Source organism: Saccoglossus kowalevskii, chromosome 6, assembly GCF_978046115.1.
Source record: "Saccoglossus kowalevskii chromosome 6, keSacKowa6.1, whole genome shotgun sequence".
Lineage (NCBI taxonomy): Eukaryota > Metazoa > Hemichordata > Enteropneusta > Harrimaniidae > Saccoglossus > Saccoglossus kowalevskii.
The window spans coordinates 37,829,037-37,855,042 of record NC_140646.1 but is presented as its reverse complement, the minus strand read 5'-3'; the positions used below and the strand labels follow the sequence as shown (position 1 = coordinate 37,855,042).

The window sequence follows — 26,006 nt, the reverse complement described above, 5'->3', positions numbered from 1 at the left end:
GCAAGAATCCCCTCTGTTCTCATATATATTTCTATACTGACAGGCAGGCAAGAATCCCCTCTGTTCCCACATATATTTCTTTGGTGACAGGCAGGCAAGAATCCCCTCTGTTCCCACATATATTTCTATGCTGACAGGCAGGCAAGAATCCCCTCTGTTCCCACATATATTTCTTTGGTGACAGGCAGGCAAGAATCCCCTCTGTTCTCATATATATTTCTATACTGACAGGCAGGCAAGAATCCCCTCTGTTCCCACATATATTTCTTTGGTGACAGGCAGGCAAGAATCCCCTCTGTTCTCATATATATTTCTATACTGACAGGCAGGCAAGAATCCCCTCTGTTCCCACATATATTTCTTTGGTGACAGGCAGGCAAGAATCCCCTCTGTTCTCATATATATTTCTATACTGACAGGCAGGCAAGAATCCCCTCTGTTCCCACATATATTTCTTTGGTGACAGGCAGGCAAGAATCCCCTCTGTTCCCACATATATTTCTTTGGTGACAGGCAGGCAAGAATCCCCTCTGTTCCCACATATATTTCTTTGGTGACAGGCAGGCAAGAATCCCCCCTGTTCTCATATATATTTCTATGGTGACAGGCAGGCAAGAATCCCCTCTGTTCCCATATATATTTCTATGGTGACAGGCAGGCAAGAATCCCCTCTGTTCCCACATATATTTCTTTGGTGACAGGCAGGCAAGAATCCCCTCTGTTCCCACATATATTTCTATGGTGACAGGCAGGCAAGAATCCCCCCTGTTCCCATATATATTTCTATGGTAAAGTCCATGTATGTAACTTTAAAACAAAAACTTTGTTGAATATCCCAAACTACTTGTACAGAGTGGAACAATTTAGATTTGCCTTATTTAAATAATGTCCAATAAGATTTTCAGCCATCATGGATGACCTGAGCAGTACCAATAATATTCATGTGAGCATTTCACAATCTTATGTGAACTTTGAACCATGATAATTGTTAGTTAACACTGGCTGTACATATGTTTGTTTCATAGAGCTATGGAGCTTGGCAGGGAATGTTTGAAGTTGTGGGGATATAGAAGATGTGATGAGTTGATTTGGGTAAAGACCAATCAATTACAGAGACTTATCCGAACAGGCAGGACTGGTCATTGGTTGAACCATGGAAAGGAACATTGCTTGGTGAGCACTTTATTACTGTGACCAATAAGGGCAACCCAATCAGCATTTTGTATTATAGCTCACTGTTTGCAATATAGTTCACTGTTTGCAATACAACTCACTGTTTGCAATATAACTCACTGTTTGCAATATAACTCATTGTTTGCAATATAACTCACTGTTTGCAATATAACTCACTGTTTGCAATATAGTTCACTGTTTGCAATACAACTCACTGTTTGCAATATAACTCACTGTTTGCAATATAACTCACTGTTTGCAATATAACTCACTGTTTGCAATATAACTCACTGTTTGCAATATAGTTCACTGTTTGCAATATAGTTCACTGTTTGCAATACAACTCACTTTTTGCAATATAGTTCACTGTTTGCAATACAACTCACTGTTTGCAATATAACTCACTGTTTGCAATATAACTCATTGTTTGCAATATAACTCACTGTTTGCAATATAACTCACTGTTTGCAATATAACTCACTGTTTGCAATATAACTCACTGTTTGCAATATAACTCACTGTTTGCAATATAACTCACTGTTTGCAATACAACTCACTGTTTGCAATACAACTCACTGTTTGCAATACAACTCACTGTTTGCAATATAACTCACTGTTTGCAATATAACTCACTGTTTGCAATATAACTCACTGTTTGCAATATAACTCACTGTTTGCAATACAACTCACTGTTTGCAATACAACTCACTGTTTGCAATACAACTCACTGTTTGCAATATAACTCACTGTTTGCAATATAACTCACTGTTTGCAATACAACTCACTGTTTGCAATACAACTCACTGTTTGCAATATAACTCACTGTTTGCAATATAACTCACTGTTTGCAATACAACTCACTGTTTGCAATACAACTCACTGTTTGCAATACAACTCACTGTTTGCAATATAACTCACTGTTTGCAATATAACTCACTGTTTGCAATATAACTCACTGTTTGCAATATAACTCACTGTTTGCAATATAACTCACTGTTTGTAATACAACTCACTGTTTGCAATACAACTCACTGTTTGCAATACAACTCACTGTTTGCAATACAACTCACTGTTTGCAATATAACTCACTGTTTGCAATATAACTCACTGTTTGCAATACAACTCACTGTTTGCAATACAACTCACTGTTTGCAATACAACTCACTGTTTGCAATACAACTCACTGTTTGCAATACAACTCACTGTTTGCAATACAACTCACTGTTTGCAATATAACTCACTGTTTGCAATACAACTCACTGTTTGCAATACAACTCACTGTTTGCAATACAACTCACTGTTTGCAATACAACTCACTGTTTGCAATACAACTCACTGTTTGCAATACAACTCACTGTTTGCAATATAACTCACTGTTTGCAATATAGTTCACTGTTTGCAATATAACTCACTGTTTTGCTAACAAAATAGATATATTGATATCAGCTTACCTTTACAAACATTTGAACTATCAATATTGCTATTTTGTTATCTGTACAAAACAGTGCGTTATATTGCAATACTGCTGGTTTGGTTTGCTTTTTCGTTCACAGTAATATGATAATAATATGCAAGTTTCTGCATTTGTGAGTAGGTGGTGCTCGCAGCCATTTAAATCAAACTTCCAACAAATTTATAGTAAATATTGCCTCTCATACATCTAAGACCATTTTAAGACAAAAATGAAAACAACGTATTTAAGGTAGAAGCCTACTTATAAATTAAAATACCCAGAATTTATTTATTTTGCAATAAATTATACTCCAATATAAGGATATTGATGTAAAAGAAGTTGGGGGTCCCCAGCCTTATTTTTGAGAAATTGATGGTTGTATTTTAGTGGAAAGTCGCCATTTCGGCACTATTTTAATGCTTTTACCATAGATTCCTATGACAGAGATTTTATGCAATATCTCAAAATCTAACCTGGTGACATAGGCTGAAAAAATCATATATTATTAGCGAAGGAGTACTTTTTGTTGCTCTGAATTATTTAAAAAAATCTGGGTTTTAAAAAGTGGAAAAAAATGCAATTTTTCTTTAACATTGTGTTCTATGGAATTGTTCTAAAAATAGCAATTTTCAAGAAATATCAGGACACGTTTCTAAAAAAGCTCAACTGTAACACACAAAATAATGCTATTTCATTGTACCATGAGACATTAGTTTCACGAATGTACATAAAAAACTAATAAACATTGTCATGTGATTTATGACCAATTTTGTCAAAATTTATGAGTAGGCTTCTACCTTAAGGGAGCGAAAGGGAAAAAAATGCATTAAAAACTGTTCTGTAATTCAGACATTCCCTAAAAGTTACTGAGCATGCTACTAAGACAATCTATACATTATCTGAAAATCTTATCTTTGTTGCTACCTTAAGTATGCTGTATATAATTTGTAACTGTAGTGGTGTAAAATTACAACAGTCTTTTGGCAAATTTCTTGACATCAATAAAAGTTTCAGCATTGTAATTCAAAATAATAGTTAGACTTGTTTTTATTTTATTCAAGGTTGGTATAAAAGGTGAACCAAAGAATTATAATTGTGGTTTAGATTGTGATGTCTTGGTTGCTGAAGTGCGGGAGACCAGTCACAAACCAGATGAGATCTATGGGTTGATTGAGAGGTTGTCACCGGGAACAAGAAAGATTGAACTGTTTGGAAGACCTCATAATGTCCAGCCAAATTGGTAGGTCAGATACTGCTGATAAAAAGCCATCACAAATATTCTGGTTATTTTGAATAATATTTACTAAGTATTATAATTTTAATATATCATTTACTGGTTGTATCAAATATTACATGTCATACCTGCATCATAACAAGTTTTATCGTATCATATATGAGGGGTCATTGTAATTGTTGTCTGTCTTTTTTAGACTTCTGGATTTACCGCTAGGCATATGTTTGTGCTTGTGTTTGTTACTGCACTGTACCTAGGCTGTGCTTGGATTTATCACATTCAAACTTCACGCATACATCATAGATCTTGGGATACATATGCATGTCTAATTGTTTTATGATCTCATTCAAGACTCAAGATGGCTATCATTTTTTTGTTCAAAATTCAGCAAAATCAAGCATTCCTTCCATACCTGAACTAGATCTCAAAATGGCTGACTTATTTCAGTTTTATTAACTATTGAACGACAGATGACTCATGTCATGAAATGATGACATGACTTGATTTTGTGGGAATGACACGTATACACACAATGCAAAATGGGCTTTGATATTGCCTTGATTGTGGCAGGGTATAAGTGACACTAAATCTCAATGATATAGCTTCTTGTCACAACATCAAAGACCTGATGTGTGTCATAATGGTCTGTATGTCTGCCCAGCAAAGAGATTGCAGTTTTCATTTCCAAAGTCACCTGCCCACTCAGCAGTTATGCCAACTTGCCAAGCTGCTATTACTTTTGGGAGGATAATGTCCAGTTGTGTAGGGCATGAAAGAGTTGTCATTTTTCTGTTAACATCCTCGGACCATATAAACAATCACAGTATTGAGTCGTGTTCTACTGTGGCATAGAAAATAGCACACATAGGATATTCAATTCATCATGTGTTTTTATTTCAATTCTTGTTTTCTTTCCCTAGGATTACATTAGGCAATCAATTAGATGGTGTACATTTATTGGATCCTGAGGTAGTTGAACGCTTCAAGAAAAAGTATCCTGATGGAAACTGTATGAAGTCAAACAAATCTTGAAGTAGTAGGGTTAGAAGTGTCTCAATACTGCCAATAATAATAATGGACAGCATGAAGTACCTTATTATATTTAAACTGTCAGTCTGACTAAGCTGACAGATTATCAGCAAGTTCATTTTCTTTTTTGTGTCTTTTTACACTGACGTAAACTATTGTACGCATAAGAGGAGTGGACACATTAAGTCAACCGTTTTGGAAAGGTATCAACACTGGCGTAACCATTACATAATACTTGTAATGTTTATCATGTAATGAACATTTGTTATGGTTTTGTAAGTACATGTAAAGCCTAAACGGTACTAAAGTGCTCACAATATTTGCTGAATTTTCACAAAATGTAAGTGTTTGTTAAACTAAAGCTCTGCTGCTCAGCTCGAAATTGAAATTTGATAATGAAATTAAATTGAGAACAATAGGCAAATGACACTTGTGATAATGATGTCAATTGCTATACCAGTCACTTTTTTGTTGTCATGACCACGCCTCTCACAACTTCATTGCCACCCAACAACACTATTATGGGTAACAATTTCTATTGTTTTCTCGTAGTTTTGGGAACAAGTAAATGTTAAATTAACCATTATCATTATTACTTTTAATTGTTACAATTTAACAACATATGATTGAGATGAGCTTTAAAAATACTAAAGTGATGCACTATGGCCAAAAAGTTGCAAATCATTGATGTCAACTGCACACAAGTTGGAAATATATGGTCTGGGTTAGCACCACACTAGTGTGTACATTATCCAGTGGCAGTCATATTTACTTCACTTTGAAAAATTGTATAAAATGTAATTTTACCAATTACAAGATAGATGTGACTAAAATTCATCTAGACCCAAATCCATTGTGTAATCAATATGTACCCTTAAGGATTCACACCCTGGCCTTTAAATAACTGAGAAAAAATGTGATACTTGTGTTATGCCTACAAACAAGTGTAAAGCTAAAAACAAATGTGTAAAAGTAAAATATATTGACCTGTAAAACTGGACAATATGTGCTCATTATTTGGCACTGAGAGAATGTTGCAGGTGTATATAGTGCATAATGACACTTCTAATGTGAGAAGGTTTTTATTTTTACATAAGCATACTTTATTTCACATAATAAGGTAGTTGTAGATTATTTGTTTCATACAGAAATGATTAGAGAGATCACTATACAGATTACAAAGCATAAAGTAAACATTTTTGATTCAATTTACTATGTGTAGTTTAACTTTATTTGTGACTTGCTGGGTGCCAATGTGCAGGCCTCTCATTTATTCATTGGATTAGGCCAGCCTACATATAACTATCTACAAGTGGAATTCATTTTATTGAAACAAAAGGATATTGCCTGCATTTGTTTTCAAATCTGAATGTGTAACAATAATTGTATGAGTGAGCTCACATTTTAGCGTAGTATATAGAAAATAGTAGGTGGGTAATTGCTGGAATTTTGAGCAATGTATTCGTAGTATCTGAATAATATCATACTACTGATAAAGAGCCTTTACCTGAAGCGGTTGTGTGCTAGTGGCAACTATGTTGTGTGATAGTGGCAACTATGTTGTGTGATAGTGCAGGAAGATGTACAGACCATGCACTTGGAAATAACACCAGGAAGATGTGCAGGCCATGAACATAGAAATGTCACCTAGATGGCTGAAAGATGTACATGCCATGCACCTGAAAATGCCACCTAGATGCCTGAAAGATGTACAGGCTGTGCACCTGGAAATGCCACCTAGATGCCTGAAAGATGTACAGGCTGTGCACCTGGAAATGCCACCTAGATGCCTGAAAGATGTACAGGCTGTGCACCTGGAAATGCCACCTAGATGCCTGAAAGATTCCATGCACCTGAAAATAGAACGTAGATGGCTGAAAGATGTACAGGATATGCACCTGGAAATAGAACCGAGATGTCTGAAAGATGTACAGGCTATGCACCTGGAAATAGAACCTAGATGCCTGAAAGATGTACAGGCTGTGCACCTGGAAATGCCACCTAGATGCCTGAAAGATGTACAGGCTGTGCACCTGGAAATAACATCTAGATGCCTGAAAGATTCCATGCACCTGAAAATAGAACCTAAATGCCTGAAAGATGTACAGGCTATGTACCTGGAAATAGAACCTAGATGCCTGAAAGATGTACAGGCTATGTACCTGAAAATAGAACCTAGATGCCTGAAAGATGTACAGGCTATGTACCTGGAAATAGAACCGAGATGCCTGAAAGATGTACAGGATATGCACCTGGAAATAGAATCTAGATGCCTGAAAGATGTACAGGCTATGCACCTGGAAATAGAACCGAGATGCCTGAAAGATGTACAGGCTATGCACCTGGAAATAGAACCGAGATGCCTGAAAGATGTACAGGCTATGCACCTGGAAATAGAACCGAGATGCCTGAAAGATGTACAGGCTATGCACCTGGAAATAGAACCTAGATGCCTGAAAGATGTACAGGCTATGCACCTGGAAATAGAACCGAGATGCCTGAAAGATGTACAGGCTATGTACCTGGAAATAGAACCGAGATGCCTGAAAGATGTACAGACTATGTACCTGGAAATAGAACCTAGATGCCTGAAAGATGTACAGGCTATGCACCTGGAAATAGAACCGAGATGCCTGAAAGATGTACAGGCTATGCACCTGGAAATAGAACCTAAATGCCTGAAAGATGCACAGGCTATGCACCTGGAAATAGAACCGAGATGCCTGAAAGATGTACAGGCTATGCACCTGGAAATAAAACCTAAATGCCTGAAAGATGCACAGGCTATGCACCTGGAAATATAACCTAAATGCCTGAAAGATGTACAGGCTATGCACCTGGAAATAGAACCGAGATGCCTGAAAGATGTACAGGCTATGTACCTGGAAATAGAACCGAGATGCCTGAAAGATGTACAGACTATGTACCTGGAAATAGAACCTAGATGCCTGAAAGATGTACAGGCTATGCACCTGGAAATAGAACCGAGATGCCTGAAAGATGTACAGGCTATGCACCTGGAAATAGAACCTAAATGCCTGAAAGATGCACAGGCTATGCACCTGGAAATAGAACCGAGATGCCTGAAAGATGTACAGGCTATGCACCTGGAAATAAAACCTAAATGCCTGAAAGATGCACAGGCTATGCACCTGGAAATATAACCTAAATGCCTGAAAGATGTACAGGCTATGCACCTGGAAATAGAACCGAGATGCCTGAAAGATGTACAGGCTATGCACCTGGAAATAGAACCTAAATGCCTGAAAGATGCACAGGCTATGCACCTGGAAATAGAACCTAAATGTCTGAAAGATGTACAGGCTATGCACCTAGAAATAGAACCGAGATGCCTGGAAGATGTACAGGATATGCACCTGGAAATAGAATCTAAATGCCTGAAAGATGTACAGGCTATGTATGCACCTAGAAATAGAACCGAGATGCCTGAAAGATGTACTGGATATGCACCTGGAAATAGAACCTAAATGCCTGAAAGATCCTATAAATAACAATAAAATATCCATTTATATATAATATTTAGAATATACCAGCTCGTGTTTCTTAAGTACATTTTATTGGGCTTGTCTGATGAGGGCATATATCTGATTAACTAACAAAGCAAGTGTGCATGGAACCTGGCTAAGAATATCATTTTCAAAACAAATAATTATTTAGAATTAGAATTAGTGTACAACAAAGTAAAAGTTGTAGTCTGTCATTTTTAACTTTTTGACAAAATTAAAACAAATATTCAGACATTGTCAATGTCGAGAAAAGCAAACTTTTCCAACATTTTTTCTGGTACATTATCATACAACCACATGTGATCACAAAAACCTGGCGTCTTGAATTGTTGTATATCTAAATGTTTGTATACACTAATTGAATGTTTATTAAATGCCCTTGGATAGTATGTTCACTACAACAAATATCATTGTTGGAGATCTTTACAGTTCAAAATAATGAATGCAAACATTGGTGCAAGATCCAGTGGCGTGTAATTTACCTTCAGAAGAAGCCAATAACCCTAACCCTAACTGGCCAGCATTTAGATCACATAATTCTGTAAATGGCAGTCAAGAAAATCAACTACTTAATTTTCTTTGTATATGACAATTCGTCCATTTCCATCTTCATCTTCTACAGTTGCTATTATTCTCTGAGGCAGTTTCTTGGTAACACAGACTGCAACTGGCTGATGAAGTTTATCCTCGTCTCTGTCAATGCGAAAGAGAAAACTACCATCAGGAGAGAACATCTGTATACGGCCTTTGCTGCAAACAATGATTTCATCTTTACTATTAACAGCGACGCCCATTGGATTGATAAATTGACCATTATTTTTTCCTTGTGAACCAAATGAAGATACAAACCGTCGATCTTTGGCGTCAAAGATGAGAACTGTTCCACGTCTTGTATCAGCTGTGATAATTTGATTTTTACTATTAACAGCCACAAACTTTGACTCTGCTTCAAATATCAGTTGCTTTCTGTCTTTCCTGGAACCAAAATCACTGAATAACACATTTGTATTTCGTTTAGTATTCGACTTTACATCAGGCCAAGTAAGATCAGTTGCAGTAAAATGTGATTCTGACTCTTCTTTAGAAATACCAACGAAGTACAAGTACTTTTTTGTTATGTCTGTAGTGATCCCAAGAGGCTGTAGCAGTTTTTCACTCACTAAATCTTCCTTGTAATAAACGACCCCTGTATCACTGCATCTTGTCAACTCCTTACCATCAGTCACAAAAATGTTTCCACCCAGGGATGAATCTGTGTCTACAGCTGTGATGTCATAGGGCTTTACAAATTGAAACTCCATCTGATACTTAGCATGTGTTGTGTATTTCAAAACTCTGTCATTTCCCATATCAGCAACATAAAAGCTGTCATCATCCAACAGTGTCACGCCTCTAGGTTGCTTAACTCTCTTCCTATTAAGGGTTCCACTTGACTCTATAGTCTTGATTCGCTTGAACTGTTTCCGATTTATGGATGACAGTTGTATGGTTTCTTGAGGATCAGAAATGGTCAACTTTCCTACACCCTCCTTCATCTTTGAAGCAAGATCGTTATTTGGGTGGAACTCAGTGGATTGGAAGACAGGAACAGGAAGACGTGTTTCTGTGTTGGCAATATCCTGCATCTGTTTCCCATACTGCTTCTCGAGGAAGAACACCCATGTATCTATCTCACTCCACTTCATGTTATCACCAATACTAACAATGTTCTTACTATATTCCATCATGGTATCCATTCTTGCTATATCTTTCTCCAGACCATCAATCTTATCAACGAAATGATTCTGTACATCTTGCAACAAAATACACTCTGCTCGCTCAATGTCCTTTTTCATGTTATCTGCTATCGTCTTGATCTGTTTATACAAAACTGTCCTATCATAGAGAAGTTTGTCCTTTGTCATATTGAAGTTTACTCTTGCTATTTTCATTTCAGGAATCTTTTCTTTCACCTGCGCCATTGTCTCAAAAATCTTAGATTTCTTCTTCTTGGCTGCTGTCTTGAGTGTCACATGTTTGTGGTGATCTCCTTGGTGAAGTATCAAACTGCACTCTGAGCAGACTGGGACTTCACAGGATTCGCAATACATCTGTATTTGCTTGCCATTGTGATGTGGGCAATTTGCAGGACGCAGGAGTTCTGTTGGGGTGGTCTGATACTCTGCTACAGAAACAACTTTATGATCTTTAGTTGTTGTTATTTTTAAGTGTGCCTCTTGGCATCCAGGGCATATCAGCTGATCACAGATGACGCAATATCCCTTCGCCTCTTTCTCGCATAATCTACATTTCTCTAGGAGTGTGGTATTCACCCGTGATTTGTGAATGCCCACAAAATCTTGCAGCGAGCTGACGATTTTGCTGTCTGGAAGGCTGCTAATTCCATCATCCGGTATTAAAGATGTGTTGTCAAGGCAACATACTGGGCAACGTAGTTTGCCGCGATTTTTTTGTATAATATCGACCAGACATTCTTCGCATACAGTGTGGTTACATCGAGGTAAGATTTTAGGTTTTACAAATCCTTTACTACAGTTTGGACACTGAAGAAATTTTTCATCAATATCACTGATGTTAATTGTTGCCATGCTTAGCAATTCGCCGTAGACCTGTGGATATAATAATAAGTCAGTGTAAACTCTTTGGTCGCAGCGGACAGAAAATATACTTGCACATACTCGTGATTCCCAACACGTAATCACGTGTTAGTATATCTACAGTGTGTCGACTGATGCCGAAAGTACCTTATAAACAACCCATAATCTTTCACATTGGGGTTATTGTTTGTTGAACATATAACTGTTGTTAAAATCCCACGCTAAGTGGTGGATTATTCGAAATTCCTCGGACTACAAAAGAAACTCTGAGACCCACAGATGTTCTCATTTATAGTAAAGCATTTGATGGACTCAGCCTTTATTATTGAAGATTCAACATGGGTGAAATATTTATATATATTTTTGTTTGATATTGAATGTTGATGAACAAATTTGATTTTGACTAGAAACTAGAAATATTGCTTTTGCACAACGTGTACTTGTGTGGCGCAAACACAGCGTTTATAAAAGTCGTAATCCAACGTAACTCACAACATACAGTATCAAACAATATTAAAAACCACACGATCTCATCCATATTGTATGTTTAGGATTCTTTATTATTTTTTTATTTAATCACTTAACATCCATTGTTATGGACGATAATGGATATTACCTAACTGAAAAAAATCAACAGAAAAATATACGGTATTTATAAAAACAAAACAAAAAACGAATACTTGAAGAGACGAGCAAAAACAAAAAAATATAGCAACATCAAACTGAAAAAATGTTGTCCCTCCAAAGTTATTCTTGTACAAATACACCCAAGGCCGTTTATTGCTGTATCAGCTAAATCATAATGGCGTCGACTAATAGAACTTTGATCCCATTCAATGCAACCTAGATTATTTCCTTAGATACGGGTAAAACGCTGCGGAATGTTTTGACTTTTTGTCATTTTTGCAAAAACCTTGTCCATGCTGAGAAAGCGTATGTGAATGCCTTAGCTCATCAAGCACCCAAAACACAATTGTATTCAATTTTCATTTGGAAAATGTAATAATATATTCATAACTATCCATTTCGGTATGCCATTTCCGACATGACAATCAACGCACATCTAGGAACATTCTTCTCGTAAAAAAAATGAACTGATGATGAGACTCTTTACCACTTTCTGTTATTGTGCAATCTGAATTAGCTTTGGTATTGTTTAATAACCCTGGAACTTGCATGCATTATGTACCTTCTTAGTTATTGTACTGAGGAATTATAGTTAAAGATACTCAAAATTTGAAGTTTAAATTTGGGCGACCCTTAGCCCATGTTAACCGCTATTTCCTCCCATGCGGCACAGTGAACGCAATTGGTTCTATCTGATACGCAATTATAGTAGGTTAGCTTAAATCTTAGCCCGTTCTTGTTGTGGCTTGAGCACAGCTATTATCTCGGTTCAATATAATACGACTGTGACCGTCATTCTGAATTCTGTGCATTTAGTTTATATTAAACTACATTATATTAAACTATGTTGCGTCTGAAAAGGTCAATTTCACGGGACATATTTGGTATGGTAGCTATATTGCATATTTTTACATTCATAAAAAAAGGTGATTTTTGCAAATTTACCTCTAGTACTGTCACCACTTCGTCTGTGACCGCTCGCCGTGAAATGGTCTAGCCAAGTCGTGCTTCCTTGTATGACGTCATAATATCACACTTACGGTTCATGACAGCCTTGATAAACACCATCGAACAATAGCTAGTCCTGCAACATTAAATAAACTTTACGACGAAGAGGGTTTTTACAATGGTTTCATTAGAATGGATAATATACAGAATATATATCTCCAAAACTTTGAAAGTGATTAATCAATCTTTATTAACACTTAACTCAATCTCCAGAAGGAGAGAAATGGTTACAAATAAAACAAAAATCAACAGAAGAACATTGAGAGAAAATCAAACTGGAACAAAACTGCAGGAAAGAAAATTACAAGAGGGTTTTCAGTCTCTTCCCCATACCTTTACTGACATACTGTGCTACATACTGTGCCGTACGCGAGCGCCGGTTCGAGTCACGCACGCAGTACGTATTTACTATAATTAGACATAGTCTTTACCTTGCCGTTTATTCGGTGTTATTTGCTTACTGTGCTACATGATTAATTACATTTTTATTATTATTGTACCCTGGCAACTCAAGTAGAATTTTACACATGCCAGTGTAACTGCTGTACTGCATAAGAAATTGAAATGTAATACAGCTCTACAATACATTAAATCCTGTTTTTGAGCGGAATCCACTTATGGCGGCCAGATTCAATTTTGAAATTGAAGTCTACATAATAGGGCAGGCACAATTTCAGGAATCAAAAGTATTGCAGGATGATGCTATGCCGTCTATACAAATATTACCTCGCACATGCTGTTTAATTGTCCTCAATAAGTAAAGTGTTTTCGATGATTGTGTGTAGGCGTAACGCAAGGATACAGTGTGAGGGCATAAGGTGGGAGTGGGCGTGGCCGCGGCCGCGGCTCTCTGTGTACTGTATGGAAACAAATCACTAAACAAAGTAAGCAAAATAGGATGTAGGGGCTTGTAAGAGAACCTCTCATAGGTAAAGTCTACAGCTTAGCAATAAACTACTATATATACCTCAAGACTATAGATAACCTTAGCATTCTATGATTAAAAGATTGAACATTATATTCACAAGAAAATATCAGAATATCGAAAATATAAACATTAATCAAAAATCATTAAGAAAAAGACTGGAATATTAAAAACAAAATTGATAATGCCAAATTACATGGGGTATTTTAAAAAATACACTTGCAAAGAAGGACCCATGAACATATTAAAAAATGACCAACACGTCACGTTAAAACAATTGATTGGTTAGATTTAGTTGTCACAAAAATGAAATAGAAAAAGGACAGAACACACAAACAAAATATTCCGTGACCAATCGCGGCCATCGCATAATGATCGAAAATAATCGATATTATATATATTTTATATATAATTATTCTCGTTCCTTGTGCAATGGCCGTGATTGGTCACGAATTAAAAACACCATTAGAATTTGCTCTCATTGTCATATAATAGAAGATGAAATACACTATTTGATAAACTGTAAATTATTCAATAAAGAAAGAAACATGCTATTCAAAACAACTCCATAAACATGCAGTAAATTAGCAAAATTTGATAAAGAACAATTTCAATTTATACTCAAATTGAAACATTGCAACATGGTTGCATTATCATACTATCTAAAAACTTATCTTTATATTACATACAGTAATTGTGTGATTCAATGTGTGGAATGTAAATACATTCAGCTAATCAAAAACATGTATACATGTTTTCAATCATCAGACAAACTTCAAACCGGGCGCACTGAATTTTCCAAAACTAATGTAAAAACAAGAGAAAGTTGCAAACTTAGTCGTAGTGACATTGGCAGAACAATAACCATGTCTTCATAAATTTATGGTCATATACGATAATTCAGATAATCAGAAAACACATTGCAGTACTTGTAAAAATCGCTATTGCATAATAAATTCATAATTTGTGTTCAATTAAAACATAATACATGAAGTCTCTAATTACGTTTTTTGTATTGACAGACGACCACGTTGCTACGTCCATTACGTCACAGAAGTGCTTTGTCATTAGCGGGCGTTACTTAGAGGAAAGGTGTTTGCAGTCAGTATTTTTATTTTACACTAATATTTTCGCTGTGCTGTGTCACTCCTCAGTGTGGGTCGGAATTTCGGGTGCATTTACAGCACATATAATTCATTTGAGTATTGACCACAAAGCAATTTCATTTTCTACATGTCTTGATTATTTGGGTCGTTTCTCAAACGAGTGTGCTGAACCCGAGGCTGAACCTTGTCAAATATTGGTATAGAATGGTGGATTTTGAAAGTACATTTCTACTTAGAAATAATTAAGAAAATGAATTTATGCTGTACAGACATAATATATTTAAATGTTATTGAAAGAGTTATACAGTTTTGTAACTTTGTTGACAGTAATTCAGATCATTGTTTGGACATATGACTCTCTATCCCTTGAAGAAGCGCCATCTTGCGTGGAGATTTGTAGCGGTTGGATCGTGACCTGATCCGGAAGTGAAATTTTGTCAACAATGCAGCTGATTCGGAATCGTGGATTGTACCGCGGTTACTAGTAACCGTGATTGCACAGCAGATTTTGTTCATGTATATATCCAAGTTCATTAACCTAGTTATTGTATAAAACATATAATTGACAACTTTTTTCCCTGCGCTTTTGGCGATATCGTTCACGATTATTGGCCAAGCGGCGTTAACAACTTAACGACAGTCTGAGGACCCGGGACGACAGGGCATCACGAACTACCAAGGAAAGGAATGGAGGGAAAGAAATTCACGAACCCACATCATGCTACCAAACTCCTCAACAATTTACGAGATCTTAGAAAAAATGCAGCGCTGTGTGATTTCACCTTAGTTATTGGCGGTGAAGAATTCCAAGTGCAAAGAAACATACTTGCCGCCGGTAGTCCTTATTTCAGGTAGGGATTATGTGACAGTATTTATTTTCATTATGCTCAGACCCCGAGCTCAGACGACTGTGTTAATTTCATACTGGACAGTTGTTTTATTTGCCGATGACTTTAGGAATATTCAGTTTTGTTTATCAATTTATTTTCTGTTCTCATGTTATTCCATACATCACTTTATCACTTATTTTCTAGGTCTTTGTTTAACTATGACATTGAAGGGAATGCTGAGAGAAAGCAAATAATCAATCTTGATACGGTATCCCCTTTGACGTTCGGACAAATTCTTGACTATATTTATACTGCTGAGGTAGTATTGGATGATAATAATGTGCAAGACATCTTTCAGTCAGCAGATGTTTTGTTGTTAGCAGATCTCAAGCAACTGTGTTGTGAATACTTAGGTATGTCAAACATGTGTATTAAAAATTCACCACTTTTTTTTCAAAATCAGATTAATGAAATGTTAACTTAAAGCGCGGTGGTCGTCGCGCAGCATGTGTTCGAATTTTGCTTAAATAAGCAATGTATTTTACATGCGTTGTGTACAACACTATGAGTCCCATATCGAACAGAACGCGGTGCGACGACCACCGCCCTTTAAGAATATTTTGACAGAGTATTATATATGTCACTTTCTCCATATTTTTATTATTATCGGTTCATGCCAAGAATAAAAAAATGGAGTGACTGGAAATTGTTTTTGAAAAACAAGAGTGTGCAGTGTCACTGAAAATGGTCAAAGTTTGCATTTTTGCACTGGTGTTTAATCACATCAGTCTGGTGTGGGCGCCCTCTGGTGTTGGATTTTAACAATGCAAAACTCCATCTTTCCACAGCAGAACATTGTAGCTTGTCAGTCCAGGTTGTATCTATGTAAGAAGTATTTTTGGATAAAAAGTAAAAAAAAAAAGCCTAGAATCATTGTATGTTAACAAATCACCTGTTAACTCAATTATATACAATTCATATCTGCTATCCATGGAAGGTTTTAGCAGTCAATATGTTAATAATATCCTCGGGGTGGACATCCGGGCATTTTCGCCGCCTCGCGGTGAAAACAAAGGCCAAAAACTCACAGAAAAAACGGTACTTTGGGATGGTTGTTGAGACTTCCCTGAACAATGTAACACGATTAGCCCTACTTGTGTAACATATATAAATTTGGTTGTTCAGGATTACTTCAAAGTTGAGTTTGTGATGTTTTCTCGAATTTTCATCGGCTCGACCGGCGTTCCACAGCAACGCGCACAGAGCCCATAGAAATACATGGTACAGTGGTGCGCGTCCTAGCAACGTGGAACTCCTGTGACGTAGCTCCGCCCCGAGGATACACTTACATGTACGCATTTATTTTTGTGTATAGATACTGGTTTACACTATGGGGCTAGTATGACATATTGCAAACCAGCACCGTGCTGCCAAGATCCATTTATTGAGCTGTCACAACAATTTAATAAACCAACTAAAACAATTCTAAAATATTAAGACAAACTGAAGTGAATTATCAATAATATAAAATTTGTGACAGAATTTGTATTTGTATTTGTATTTGTGACAGAAACTCAAAATTCTTTTTTTTTTTCTATTTTTGATTTTATCCAAATAGTTTTCATATTTAAATCGGAATAAATATTATAATATAGAAGCCATCTTGTACATAACTTCCAATTTCAGAAAAATGCATCAGCCCAGAAAACTGTATTGGGATAAGAAACTTTACTGAACGCTACTATTGCCAGCATATTCACTACTTAGCAACAGAGTGCATGGAAACCAATTTTTTAGAAGTGTGTCGTAATGAAGAATTTTTACAACAACCATTGGAAAAGGTGAAAGAAATCTTATCTAGGGATCAGTTGCAGGTAAATCCATTATATTATCAATGTTTACATTTGATACAGAGTGTCCTGAGGAACTAATAATATTGTCTTTGTGAGGGTGTTTTTTATAGCTGAGTCATAGAATAATTTTGAGAGAATCACAATATTCATTCACATGACTGGAATTTCATAGTCAGCTACTTCATGTAAAAATCAAGCATTTCTGTCGTACTGAAACCAGATCTCTTGGTATATACATCGACCTTGTCATATCTCTGACAATTTGATTCATGATGGCCGAATGATGGCCAATTTCTGATAAATCTAGATCCAGATTTTGGCCATCTTGGTACATACAATGAACATTATGAGACCTTGATGCATGGCATTTTGTTGACAGGTGGCCATTTTGTTTTAATCACTGCTGTTCCAGAGCTGTATCTGTGACTTGCCGTGATCTAAAGTTTATTCTTCTCTTAAACTTAAGCAAGACACTGTTCATGACTAGTTCACGCATAGTTTATGCATGTCCCACATTGGCATGACGAGTTTGCGCAATTCGAACAGTGTCGTCCCGACTTGGGCACGCCATATAAAAAGGGGGCCTCCTTATTATTGGATTGGCTGTGGAAGAGACAACATGCTGAATGCAAGAGAGACAATCATTGCAGGGAAGAGAAGATGCCTATACCTGTGATATAAGTTGTCTCTTTGCTGGCAATCTCTGGAATGGCGAGCAGTGTCCAGGAACACCACTGTCGTGCAGTAGTTGTGAACTGCTCATGAAATCGTCTTGAACTGCTCGTGCCATCAATGCGTGAGGTACACGTGACCATGTCAGTGGGAAGGCAAGGCCATGCTGCGACGCACACCAATTTGTAAACATGTCGTGAACTTGACGTGAGCTGTTCGTGAACTATTCATTGCAGTTTGTGACAGTCGTGGCATGGCACTGTCATGCATCCTCCCGACGAGTTCACAAAAAGTTCTCAAACAGTTTGTGCATAGTTCACGACCCGGTTTCTAAATTTTGTCGTGACCAAAATTTGGAACATGGCATGCAGTCATGATGGGGTTTACCCACACTTCACGCCAGTTTACGACTAGTTTGTGCACTGGCATGACTCAAGTCAGCCTTGCTTTATGGGGACTCATGTAATTACTCATTCATTTCATTGTATTTTAAACATGAAATGTTTACTGGATGAGAAAAATATCCTGTTATTAATGTAAGCTCTATTCGCAAAACATATATTCATGAACTAAACTATAAATATAAAATTGCATAAGGCTCTATTTATTCATGTTTTGCAAATCATGAACATTGACTTTATATTAAAGTGACACTATCATCAAAACTGCAAAGGTACACTATGATGTTCAAAACATAAACTTGGCTCATTTCGGTAACTTTATAGTTTATCATCACAACATACTTTTAACTATGCAGACCAAGCATGACGCATATACTTGATAATTGTTCGTCTGTAAATATGCAACTGGTAGATCTCTAAAAATGGTCCCTATCAATATGCATACATTTGTTGTTGTGTCTGTCCTTCTTCTGCATATGTAAAGTTCTGATGAAAGTGCTGCTTAAGCAATAACAAAAATAGATTTCTCTCTGGTCAGTACACACATCAGTTAGAAAGGTAAATGCATGACTGCACCATTTTATCTAAGGACCAGAAACATATAATTTTTTGACCTTATTGCTCAGTTTATATTTTATTTTGTTTAACAGACACTTTCAAGGAAAGGAGAAGAGGTCATCTTTGAAGCAGTTATGAGTTGGGTTAGGCATGACCTGACAAAGCGAAGTCCTCACATGATAGACCTGCTCACATGTGTTCGATTTCATCTTGTCAGCCCCAGTTATTATGCACAATACGTTATAAAGGACGATTTGATTGCAAAGAATCCTAGCTGTAAGAAAATGATTGATCAAATGTATTGTGATAAACTTACGACACGGACACTGAAAGTGAGGGGATATTTTGATGCTATAGTGGCTGTTGGTGGACAGGCACGAAAGTGAGTATAATGTTTGTGGTATTGGGTTTATTACTAATAACTCTGTGTGTATTGGTATGCTTGAGCTATAATAGCTTTGATATAAGGTCTGATGTTTTCTGAGAAGAGGAAATTGCATGAAAAGACCATGACCATAGCTATGAATCCAAGTATTTTTTGACTGTTGACTGACGTATCACTCTGCTATGTAAGATTTTTCGCACTGATAAACAGGGTTCAACCAATGAGTGAAACACAAGTGACTAATTTACTACAAGTGTATAGTTTAAAATCTCCATATGAATACATGTACAAGTGTGTGGTTTTCATTAATCTCCATCCCCATATCATATATGTGCCTGAAAAATGTGGCCAAGCTTCATTAGATTTTGTTACTCAAGTTGGTATCTTTAGTTATCTCATTTTGATATTTTTTCATAAAAAATGCTAACTTCAAGTGTGTCTTGAAAATCAGTCAGTTATTTATGTTGTAAATTACAGTAATGTAGAGTTGTTATCCACGGTGCGATGTGCAGTCCCATACACGAACCAACCCCAATGGTTAGACTTTCCTGCAATGTCAACGGGAAGAGTGTTACACTCAGTTGTCTCTGCAGGTGAGTAACACATATGTCTACAAGATGTAATTAATAATGATTTACAATCTCTATATGAAGTATGTGGTTTACAATCTCTATATGAATACAAGTATGTGGTTTACAATCTCTATATGAAGTATGTGGTTTACAGTCTTTATATATAATATGTGGTTTACAATCTCTATATGAAGTATGTGGTTTACAGTCTTTATATATAATGTGTGGTTTACAATCTCAATATGAATACTAGTATGTGGTTCACAATCCCAATATGAATGCATGTGTGTACATGGTTTAAAATCTCCATATGGAAACAGGTATGTGGTTTACAGTCTTTATATTTATAATGTGTGGTTTACAATCTCAATATGAATACTAGTATGTGGTTCACAATCCCAATATGAATGCATGTGTGTACATGGTTTAAAATCTCCATATGGAAACAGGTATGTGGTTTACAGTCTTTATATTTATAATGTGTGGTTTACAATCTCAATATGAATACTAGTATGTGGTTCACAATCCCAATATGAATGCATGTGTGTACATGGTTTAAAATCTCCATATGGAAACAGGTATGTGGTTTACAGCCTTTATATTTATAATATGTGGTTTACAATCTCCATATGAATGCATGTGTGTGGATTACAATCCCAATATGAATGCATGTGTGGTTTACAATCTCCATATGAATGCATGTGTGTGTTTTATCAACTCCATATGAATACAAGTATGTGGTTTACAAACCCAATATGAATGCATGTGTGTGGATTACAATCCCAATATGAATGCGTGTGTGGTTTAAAATCTCCATATGAATGCATGTGTGTGGTTTAAAATCTCCATATGAATCCATGTGTGTGTTTTAACAACTCCATATGAATACAAATATGTGGTTTACAAACCCAATATGAATGCATGTGTGTGGTATAAAATCTCCATATGAATGCATGTGTGTGTTTTACAATCTTCATATGAATACAAGTGTGTGGTTTACCATCTCCATATGAATACAAGTGTGTGGTTTTCATTATTGTCCATCTTCATACCATATATGTGCCTTAAAATGTGACCAAGCTTCATCAGATTTTGTTACTCAATATGGTATCTCTAATTATCTCGTTTTTATTTTTTTCATGAAAAATGATAACTTCAAGTGTGTCTTGAAAATCTACAGCTTGCTGTGTTTTGGTGTTACAAGAATAATTGAACCATGGAGTAAAAAAGCATGTATATTTTGTTTCAATTTTTTTATAGGAGGCTTTTTATTTGTGATTGGTGGAACAGACGTGTTTGGAAAACCACTTGACACTGGAGAAAAGTATGACCCACAAACAAACTCTTGGTCAGCCATTACACCCATGCTACAAAAACGTCATGTGTTTGGTTTGGTAACCATTGACAACCATATTTATGCTATTGGTGGTTGTGAAGATGAAAACATAAAGACAATGGAGGCATACAACATATACAATGACACATGGGAAATGAAGCCTCCCATGCAGATTACAAGAAGAAAGGCTGCATATACCACCATGCAAAAAAAGATTTATGTTATCGGAGGTGATAGCGGTGGCCAGCCTATTCAGCCTGTTGATACTGTGGAATGTTTTGATCCATTGTCACAGACATGGAGTATTATTGCCCCTCTGAAAGAACGCCGTTTTCAAGCCTTTGCGCTTGGTGTGTATGATAGGATCTATGTGTTTGGTGGCTATCGGAATTTACTCTGTCCGAGCGCTCAGAATGATTTGAAATTTTGTCACAGTGAAGTGTACAATACTGAAAGACATGGCTGGGAAACTCTTCCAAATGATGGAATGTGCACGATGACTACTAGCTCAGGTAATTTCATTCTTTTTCCACCAAGATGTGTGGTTATATTATTATTATTCTCAACCTAAGGGTTCATGAGTCTGACTGTTATATTTTACATGTAGGGCCTTACTTTGTTGTTTGGATGAAGTAGACTTAATTTTGGTTCATCTATCTGTCTGTAGTCATTTCTTGGACATGTAGTGACTGATTTTCATCAGAATTAAGATGAACACACTTGATGATTTATAAATAAACATGTCAATTTTGTTTTTGATTTAATCAAATGTGGCTGACTGGTGGCCATTTTGGCAATAAAATAGGGCTAAATTCTAATACATAAATTGTAATAAATTCACAACCATTTCTCGGAGATGAGTGCTGATCTTAATTCAATGTGACATGATGACATTACATATTGCACATTATTAATTTTATCATCGGTAATATCAGATTCAAGATTATTAATTGGCAGTAAAATGTACCTTGAAGATGACTGGGTCAATTTCACTCAAAACATGGCATGTTTACAAATATATTGGGTGATATTAGGAAAAATTGTTATAATTTATTTGACATCTGAGTCAAGATAGCCGACAAGAGGCTATTGTGTTCTTAGTTAGCTCCATTTTTAACAAAGTTGCATCATCAAATTTGTCAGATAACATCCAGTCTTCTTTTCAGTATGCTGTACAAATCATTGTTTTTAGCCAACTCTGACAAATATTTTTCACCAAAATTGTGCAAGTACACTCCCCGTAATGTGACTAAGACTGTTGTACTATTTTGAAAGTTTCATCTAATTTATGTTTTGTTTTATAAGGAACAATGGGATTAATACAGTACATTTATTAATATTAACTAAAAAAGAAGATGATTAATTTTACAAAATAATTGCTGATGACCACATTGTTCTGTAAGTCATCGTCATTTGGATCGATCCAGTGATGTAGTTTACTGATATTGAGTAAAAGGAACATAATGAATGTAGTTATTCCCAACAAAACTGGAAGCATGTATATACGTATACTATATTGTGTATATGACAGAGTGAAGGTGTTCATATTGGTGATTGACTGTCGTCCGTCAACAATTGCATTTCCAACTTCTTCTTGAAAACCACTAGCTCAATTGCTTCAGATTTGTTCCATATCTTCAATTCTCTATTTAAAAAAATATTTTTGTAATTTTTGGTAAAAAATGCTATTTTCAACTTCTTCTTGAAAACTACTAGCTCAATTGCTTTGATACTTGTTTTTAGGTACCTTGGGTGGACCTCTGTCAGATTTGACCATTTCGTGGCGATATCTTCAATTCTATATTTTTAGCAAATATTTTTGTCATTTTGGCAAAAAAAAAGCTATTTTGAATTCTTTTTTGAAACAACCTTGGTGGATCTCTGTCTGTGTTGTTCATTTCATGACAATATCTTCAATTCTCTATTTTGAGCAAGTATTTTTGTCATTTTTTTCAAAAATGTTACTGTTGACTTCTTTTTAAAAACCGCTACTCCAATTGCATTTTCAGATGAAATTCAAAATGGTTGACTGGTGGCCATTTTGTTGTCAACGATTGACTCTACACATTTCAGTTCCAGCATCAATTTCATGTTTGTTTTATTAACACATCCTTTACTTCACTATATAGTTCACTGGCAATCATGGGCAAGGTGTTTATGGTTTAACTATGTTTAAAATCAGTTATCAAAAGTCTAATATTACTGTTTTTTCTTTTTATTCTTTCAAGGATTAAATGGTGTAGTACACATCCAGGGTAACATCTATGTAATTGGACATTTGGATACTGGACATACTTATCAGTGTGTACGTTTCATGGATGAAAATGGTTGGGGAGGATGGAAAATTGCTATAACACCCATGCTGAATGATCAACTCTACTTTGAATGTGCTGCATTGAGGATACCTTGTAGTTTATATCATAAAATGGTTTGTCAATATGGCAGTCAGTCTTAATGACATTAAAAAGCAAAAGATGGATAAACGTATAATATGAGGTTACTATATGGACACTGCCATAATAATCGATGCCCATGCATATTTTGCAGTATTCTCATGAATACCATAGGCCACCCAGTAGGTTTTGCTTCTCATAGTGCATGTAAGTTTGAGATCTGTGTCTTGCACATATATCTTATGTGTGCCACATATGGTAGAAATGTTCGTTTTCTGTTTCAGAGAATGTTTTTTTGATCCAAATGAACATTTAATGCATGTATTCAAAAGCGATATTTAAATTTTTTTTAAATATTGAACATATATCTTTGTGGTATTAAATATTCTTAATACAAATAAACATACACTGCATTTTGAACACACAATTTGAAAAACTAACTTCATTTCAGTTGTGTAATTTTCAATAAATTTTAATATTTCCTTTATTATTTCACTGATATCAACTTATTAATGTTAGTCATTTTTGATTACTAACAATAAATTTACACTTGCTGTACTGAATTTGGTCTTGCTGGCGACAGTGCCTAATTAATAGTCTGTGATTGATGTACATTAGACATTACCTTTATGAATTTTAGATAAAGACTGGATAAATAATGGCAAATATGTTATTTGCAACAGTAAGTTACAATATTTTGATGCTAATAGAATCAATAAAACATACACATGTGATAACACAGCCAATAAGATGTTACAGTAATGCAGTCACTGCCAGATATGGGTTTAATTGTCATGTTCTCGCCCTTAGTTGCTTAGCAACACCAGGCATCATGGGTAGAACATTATGCAATTTTAGTATGCTGCTTTTCATCAGACCTGGTACTGACGATTGTGAAATTGTGGAGGTGGGCAGGTTGTGCAAGTAATTTGGGTAAGAATTTCTTGTGGCTCCTTGCCTACAACTTTAATGCTAATCTTCCCCCTCCAGTACAATTATGCATACCCCTTAGAACACTATTTATTTGAACAGGCATACTCAAATTATTGAGCGAGTTGGGGGTTTGAAGACGGCTTTACGCAAATTTTTCTGCAATTTTCATATAAACAGTACTAACCCTGAGCATGGTAGATACTAACTGACCATGCCCTAAGCTTGGCAAACTTGCATTTAAGTTGAATTAACTTAAATAATAATTATCTTTATTGCACTTTATTGACTAAAATGCAATACAGATGTGAATAAAGACAAACACTTAAATATAAATGTTTTCTGAGCACTATAAGAACATCTTCAGACGTTGTGTATGTGTGCTCAAAGAATGGTATACATCTGTTTAATTAATAAAGTTTAATAAAGTAGTAGTGTTCACGCTACACCAAGTACAGGCTCAGATTTAAGCTAAACTTGTATGTTTGCATATTGGATAGATCCATTTGTATTCATGCACAGGGTAAGAAAGTGGTTAGCACGGGCTAAGGAATGCCGAACTTGTTAAGAATATACAAAAATCTTCAGTTATTGTAAGTAACTAGTAAGCTATACATGTTAGTTCCATGGTTTTAAATACCAAAAGCAAATTCAGAAAGTGCAGATTGCAGAAAACAGGAAGCAGCAGTGTCTCATTGTTGGTTATTTCTCGACAACAATATCTCTAGATGTACTTGTGTTAAATGTCATGTAAATATTCCAAATAAACATTGAATACAATAGTGTTTTGGTCACTTTAAGTTAAGCGTTCACACACACTTTGTTAGCCCGTGCTAAGGATCTGGACCAGGACTTAAAAACGGGCCAGATTTAATCTGTGCTTAGCATTCCTAAGCTTTCAGACACCTTTTTTTTAGCACAGGCTGTACATGAACGCTACTATTATATAGAAAAGCAAATACACAGGCATGCATGCTAATTCCAAAAGACACTCATTCATGGGACTCAAAAAATACCCAAAACCTTGAGAAATCTTTTTGTCCTGTCTTTATTGCTAAATAATGCGACACAAGAAAAAAAATGATGACTTGGTTTTCTGAAAATACACAAAAATACACATCTGTGGTTTTAAATCACTGTACATTTATAATTTTTGATTTTTTTTTTAAGGGTGGCAATGTCCAGGTGATGAGACAAGACTATAAATGAATGGGTCTACAAAATCGATTAGACGAAACATAATTGTTGGCCACAAGATCTGATCAATATTTACCATGAAAACAATTTATCTTTCATTTGGTTTTCAAATTACCGTGATTCAGCAACACATTTGTGATAAAATGACCAATTTGCAGTGCCTCAAAACGAATTCCTGATTTTGGTGTTCGTTGAAAATC

At 35.8% G+C, this 26,006-nt stretch overlaps 3 protein-coding genes across 3 annotated transcripts in view; 2 read left to right on the top strand and 1 right to left on the bottom strand.

Annotated features, from left to right (window-relative positions):
- LOC102807369 (N(6)-adenosine-methyltransferase subunit METTL3-like) overlaps window positions 1-6,097 on the top strand; it is a 34,813-nt gene extending 28,716 nt beyond the window's left edge. The window contains exons 13-15 of the mRNA XM_085500500.1: window positions 1,026-1,173; window positions 3,688-3,866; window positions 4,781-6,097. Coding sequence (XP_085356626.1) covers window positions 1,026-1,173; window positions 3,688-3,866; window positions 4,781-4,892 — 439 coding nt within the window. The 3' untranslated portion in view covers window positions 4,893-6,097. The remainder of the gene's footprint in view (window positions 1-1,025; window positions 1,174-3,687; window positions 3,867-4,780) is intronic.
- Window positions 6,098-8,985: 2,888 nt separating this feature from the next.
- Window positions 8,986-10,506, bottom strand: LOC102807496 (tripartite motif-containing protein 2-like). The gene has a single exon (XM_006821119.3). The coding sequence runs from the start codon at window positions 10,504-10,506 to the stop codon at window positions 8,986-8,988; it is 1,521 nt and encodes a 506-aa protein (XP_006821182.2).
- A 4,627-nt stretch (window positions 10,507-15,133) lies between these two features.
- LOC102807628 (gigaxonin-like) lies at window positions 15,134-25,391 on the top strand. Its single transcript, XM_085500499.1, has 7 exons — window positions 15,134-15,530; window positions 15,714-15,922; window positions 17,196-17,383; window positions 19,086-19,375; window positions 19,856-19,971; window positions 21,211-21,798; window positions 23,515-25,391. Exons 1-7 carry the CDS (start codon window positions 15,367-15,369, stop codon window positions 23,739-23,741), a joined length of 1,782 nt encoding a protein of 593 aa, XP_085356625.1. The 5' UTR covers window positions 15,134-15,366; the 3' UTR covers window positions 23,742-25,391.
- Window positions 25,392-26,006: the final 615 nt, after the last annotated feature.